At 35.4% G+C, this 6,418-nt stretch overlaps 1 protein-coding gene across 1 annotated transcript in view; it reads left to right on the top strand.

Annotated features, from left to right (window-relative positions):
• LOC106688202 (DNA replication licensing factor MCM4) overlaps nucleotides 1-5,431 on the top strand; it is a gene marked incomplete at its 3' end in the record, with an annotated part of 50,656 nt that extends 45,225 nt beyond the window's left edge. The window contains 2 exon segments of the mRNA XM_014432558.3: nucleotides 5,059-5,235; nucleotides 5,340-5,431. Of these exon segments, the coding sequence (XP_014288044.3) occupies nucleotides 5,059-5,235; nucleotides 5,340-5,431 (269 nt within the window).
• Nucleotides 5,432-6,418: the final 987 nt, after the last annotated feature.

Here is a 6,418-nt window from a genome sequence, read left to right as displayed (position 1 = left end):
TGATTACTCGTTTTTGATCTGACCCATATTCTGCCCTTCAATAGGATCTTTTAATTATAATATTTTGCCATTTATGTTGTCTCTTTGAGCCTGCTTTTAAAAGGAAAGGTTCTTTCATTAGAATAATATCAATATCCTCTCTCTGGTATACTGTTGGAGCACACCACATGCAGCAATGCATTGGTGTAGATTGATCTGCAGGAGCTTCATGCTCTTGATTAATCCTGATGATTGATGTCCGAGCCTTGGGCCATAACCCTGTAGGGATTTGCTTCTGGGTCCAGTGTCAACTGGAGGTATAGGTCCCTACTCCACTTGTAGAGGCCTCAGTCTGGATTGGTGCCTCCTCGGATATCACCTCGATAGGAAGGTTCCTCTGTATATGTCTGAGGGTCACACTTAGGCCATATCCAATTTGCATTCCTTGTGCCCTCAAACTCTCAAGACAGGATACTGGGATTCTAAGAACTGAATAGAATTCTTTCTTCATGTCTTTAGTATGGTGAACTCTCCAGTTGTAGATCTCCATCATCTCCCTATTCTGAACCTGGAGCCTCTTAAGGAGGGTCTCATCTGACAGTCACCTGCCAGGAAAGAAGGCAGCCATTGTTTACATTAGAGCCTGCTTGTGCCTTACTGCAGGAACCCTGAATGTATGCTGAAATATTATTCTAAATTTGTGTGGACACCTCGGGCTAAAATTAAGAAACATTTGGCTGCTTATCAGTAAACATATACATATATTTTCTTTAAATCCATTGTTGATCTCTTGAGTGACAAATTGTGTTAGTGCAGTTAGTAAAATGATAATTATTTAATAATACAATATAAGAATAGATCTTAGGGTATCTCATATGAATTTATTGTGGTAGCTTATCTGTGATGGTAGTTTAAAGTCTTGCTGCCGCAGTTACTTCAGCGTCTTACAGCCGCTTCCCTCGTCCAGGTTGATAATAGGCTAAATAGTGAAAACTGTGGAATTGACTTAGTATCCATAAAAACGCCTCTCTTGATCAGAGGCTGGCCAGCATGTCTTCTTGAATATACCTTGGTAGTAGGGGCAAGTTAGGTCCTAGCTTGCATGTTGCATAGATAATTTCAGGCAGCATCGCAGTCTTTTTGGTCTTTCTGTGTACGCGGTTAAGGGGGCATCGAAAAATGAGAACCCTGACCCCGACTTCATAGAAAACAAAAAATAACCGAAAAAAATGGATTATACAAATCCAACAGCCACCCTTACAACTTTAAGGAGTTCCTTAGCATCTCTAGTGTGAAGGATAATACCCTCTCCAATGTCAACATCAGGGATTATAGTAGTCAATGAGTCTCTAGCTCATTAGTGGATACAGGTCAGGATGCAGCCACCCATCCTATAGCTGGGACTGTCAAACAATGGGTGGAAATCTCGACTCATCTATAACAAGGAGAACAATAATCTTCTCCTTTAGTGCACTGCACTGTGCCCCTGCCATTTGGGTTTGTGAATAGTTGCTTGGCACAATTGCAACATCGAACCCACTAATTGCCTTGCCTCTTAGACTTGTCATCCATTCCCCTGGGTTTTTTTGCAAAAGGTACAAGAAGTTCTAGGGGATCTCCTTACTCTTTTTTTCAGCCCTGCTTTGGAACCGCCGTTTAAAGGAAACCTTGCAGTTCCAGTTATCAAACCTTGGGACAACTTCTTTCCAATGGCCACAGAGCTGTAGTCAACTAGAGTAAATATTCTTACTAATAAATGCATGCTTGTTCTTTTTTACTTGAAATTTGAAATTTTTGAATTTTTTCATAATTTAAACTATTGTATTTCTAATGTAAGTGAAGAAAAAAATCAAAATTCACAAAAGTGGCAGTATTTTGGGAGAAGAAGTTCATGGTAAAAAAAAGTAAGTTGCTTATTTCTTTGCCTAAAGTTTGATAACTGTTTGAAATCAAGGTTATCATATGTATGAGAAGTTCAAGCAAGTTTTAACAGGACCATGGAATCATTTTTTTCACTTATTGACATTTTTCAAGCCGAAACGTGTAATTAATTTCCTATCAAAATGGCCTTACAACAAGAAGCTAGTATTGTAGTGTAACCAAAATGCAAAAAAATTATAATTTATCTAGCTATCTGCTGTATATTAGGGATCTAATCACAACTGACAGAAGAGTACTTAGGATATAGCAGACTAATAGAGAACCATCAGATAGACAGATATTTAACAAACTTAATTATGAACTGAAACAACTGATTGCTAAATTTAACCAGGCAAACTAGGATATATTAAATACCTCTTGATAACAGACAAATGAAGTTTACGGAAGCACACATAGAAACTCTTTGAAGTATCATGAGATTTCAGCATCTCTTAAAAAAGAGGATGAATATCGGGCTGTGCCGTATAAGGAAAAATGGGAGCTGTTTGCTGACCATATTTCTTCTGTCTTTACACCATATACTCACTTCACAAATACAGAACATGGAACCCTAGTTAATCATACGTTAGATATGCCACAACTGACACTTTCATGACATGGCTTAATAAATGCTGAGGCACTCCAGCAAATGCTCAAAAAGGCTCTAGTGTTCCTTAAGATAATCTCTAATCAATACTTCAGACTACAAAATTGCTACTATAGTGGAAGTATTTTCATATAACCATGATTTAAAAAAATACATAAGTAACCCTTCATACAGACCAATATCTTTACTCCTAATCTTCTACAATTTTTGAAAAATTACAGAAAATACTATAAGATTATTGTATTTCACCTAAGCATTTGATAAGGTTGGGCACCAGGGACTTTCTTTAACCTTAAGACTGCTTCAATACACATACTACTTGACATTTCATTCATTTCTTAAACTCATATTTTTCTCCATTTTACGATAAGATTTTACAGCAGACCAATCCTAGCTGGTATGTCTCAGGGATCTATAATTGTAGCACTTTTATACATGACATTCATACACGACAAAATTTCACGATTGGTGCCATCAATGGACGATTCAACTGAACAATGAAAAGTTCTAAAACATTGCTTTTACACTGAGGACCGAAACTTGCCATCCAATATACTTCAATTACTCAACCATCCCACATACAGTCTGACTACAACACTTAGATCTAACATTCTAACATTAGAGAATGACATAAGGTCTACATACTAAGAAAAAATGACTAGTCACTATTTCTGTAACTAAATCTACTGCATGCACTATTCAAACAAAATTCTAAATTAAAAACTAGACAAAAATGAATTTACTTATTCTTGAAGAAAGCTTACTAAGATTACTAGCCCTCTGTTTTGACCAGATGGTTATAATCTTACACTTTAGTCCTGGCTTTCCATATAATTTGTCTCTGCTTGTCATTGACATTCTCTTCAATTTCACCATCTCTTTTTGTCTTTCATCCATCAGGCTCTCCCTCGCCAATGATTCTTCGTGGTTTGTATCTTCCGCCATATCATCTTCTCCCTCCTCTCCAGGAGTCCATTCTCACAGAAACTGCAGCATACTCCCCAATGGTTCCCTTGTGTTTTTATCGCGTTCACCAATATAGCCTGCAACAATCAGTTGGTGACTTTGTTCTCCTTCCCTGGTCTGTATATAATATCCAGATTGTTCTTATTCAACAACTATTTCCTCCTTAAAACCCATGCTAAGGACTCCTACAATTTTCTGACTGCAGCTGCTCCAAGCAATGCCTAATATTGTCCTCTATAACTAGTGTCACAATGATTTTCCTCCCCTTCTTTAATTTGTTATTAAGAGGTACTCCTCCATCCCCGCATAAACCATGGGTCATAATTCAAGATACCTAATAGTCTTCAGACTCCTTTCACATCTTGCGGTACCGTCATCCTTTGTATTGCTTCCACTTTCTGAGCATCTGGTTTGACTCCCTACTTTGAGATTGTATGTCCTAAAATATTAATCTGCTTTTGACCTAGTAGTGATTTTTCTCTGGATAATTTTAATCCAAATTGCCTTATTCCTAGAAACACGCTGGCCTCCGATTTACTGAATACTAACTGGTCATCCATAAGGCGCTGAAATGTGATGGGAGCATTTTTTAATCCGAACGGCATTTGTGTAAATTTGTAATGTCCTCGCTCAATGTGAATGTTGTCTTGTGCTAATCTTTCAGGTGCATTGTTATCTGGTAGTGCACTGCTTTTAAATCCAGTGTGCTAAATATTTTTGCACCACCTAACCTATCCAGGATGTCCTCCAATTGGGGTATTGGATATTTTTTATCTACCGTATTCTCATTTCTTGTAGTCAATTACAACCCAGTATTTCTTCTTGCTATCCCCCAGCACTATCGTTTTCTTTAATTAAGGCCAGTTAGTTTCTTTGTCTGTTAGTATTTGGTTCAGGATACTCCTCTTAATCCTACATACCAAGGCAGCTTTCAACCAAACTGCATTTCCTTTGTTCAGTGAGTCTTCCTCTACCTTTGCTTCTATTCGAGCTATAAGTTGGTCGTCTCCCTTGATAAAGTAGTTCAGTTCTTTAGCCCGTCTCTCCAGTGAACCTTTCTAAATCCGAAATTGCTTGCTTCAGGTCCTGGAAAGTAGATGTACGAATTTTTATCCATTTTAGCAAATAAGCATGCGTTGCTGCCAATATCGTTGTCGGTAGTGGTGTAAGTTCCGCAACCTATGGAGCTTCCGTCACTGGGTTGCTTGTCAGTGTTAGGACTGGATCCCATAATATTCTGTGTTGGGGCATCTTAAATGGTTATTTGATAAACTTGATGAAAAGCAAATAAGGGCAAAAGAAAACAAATATTTTTTTTATGAATTTCAACCTACGCACTCATTGCCGGGTTTAGGCACCAGCCACGTTACTCCGGGAAGAGATTTATAAAAAAAGGAAAAAAGTAGATAGATTAACACACTCTAAACATCAAATCAAGACTATTTATTTACGGGATCCATCCCCCTATATATATTCATTGAACAGCTGATCAGGTACTCAATAAGCTGACAGCTTGTAACTTATTTATATATATTTCAGGATATTTTTGTCTAACATTTCTAATTATATTTATTCTTTAATTTCAGATCAGAAATCCACATTTTATTATGTGGTGATCCTGGAACCACCAAGTCACAACTCCTGTCACTTGTATATGACCTAATACCAAGGTCACAGTACATAACTGGAAAAGGATCTTCAGCTGTTGGACTTACTGCTTATGTAGTAAAAGATCCTGTGACTAGACAACTTGTCCTTCAAATGTAATTTTTCTTATATATATAATTTTTATTTTGTATATATCATGTTAATGTTAATTATACATTTTTATTTTTACAATATTCTTATTTAAATTTGTTTTAATCAGAGGAGCATTAGCAATGGCTGACAATGGTATCTGTTGTATTGATGAACTTGATAAAATGAATGAAGCCACTAGAAGTGTTTTACATGAGGTAAGTTGTTAAATACCTTCCTTCATTTCCAATAACTTGAGTGAGTTCCTTTTACAATTACTGGAATATAAAAACCCCAATTATGTTTAGCTAATGCAAGTTATGCAATCCCACATTGTGTTAGTCATCTTTTCATTCTTGGAGCCAAATATTTTATTTTCAGTGACAGTAGTTTTAAGGCATTATTATTTAATGGGTAACTTACAGCCGAAGTAACAATTTTATAAAAGATTACTTTTATAAGTCAAGTGGCTTTTTATAAACCGGAATAGATCTCAAACTTTTTAATATAAATTTAATGAATGTAGATCCAAGCACATTCCTTTCGGTTTAACCCATTTTTATTATACAGAAAATTGAAAAATTTGTTTTATCACCAAAATAATTTTTATTGTATTTAAATGAAAATGTTTCATAATATGAAAAATAAAAGCAATATTTCATGAATAAAAATTTTTCACTTCATTATAGATTAACAACAAGAGGATTGAAACCTAATTGTATGCACAACATGACGTTATTTGAAATGGTCAAGGCATAATGCCTCATGGAAATTATCACAGTAATAAAATGTATCTTTTCTTTTTTTTTCTAATAAACTACATAGCATCTGCGAGCTTTCTTTGATGAAGTTGTTTCAATAAGGATTGAAAAATTTTGACTGGTAAATCTTTGTGATCATGATGAACATGGTATAAATGTTCATTTTTTTATGGTGTATTTGCTTGAGAAATGTGAAGCACATTATTTTTACATTGTAGTATAGTTGCTTCACCTCGTTTTAATCTTCTCCTTTCTAAAGCTTTAGACATATGTTTTCTATTGGTTCTCAACATGCCACAAACATTTTTTTAAAATTTATACAGTTTATTATATAAATAAAGTTAACTATACCAGTTTTTAATACATAAACAATGGCCCTTTTCTAACAAGTTTCTTTCTTTATCTTATTTAAAACATTTTTTTCTAGTATAGTAGTTAGACCCTTTTT

The sequence above is a fragment of the Halyomorpha halys genome, unplaced genomic scaffold, assembly GCF_000696795.3.
Source record: "Halyomorpha halys isolate HHAL.00 unplaced genomic scaffold, Hhal_1.1 Scaffold1077.1, whole genome shotgun sequence".
Taxonomy (NCBI): domain Eukaryota; kingdom Metazoa; phylum Arthropoda; class Insecta; order Hemiptera; family Pentatomidae; genus Halyomorpha; species Halyomorpha halys.
This window is presented reverse-complemented; position numbering and strand designations above follow the sequence as displayed.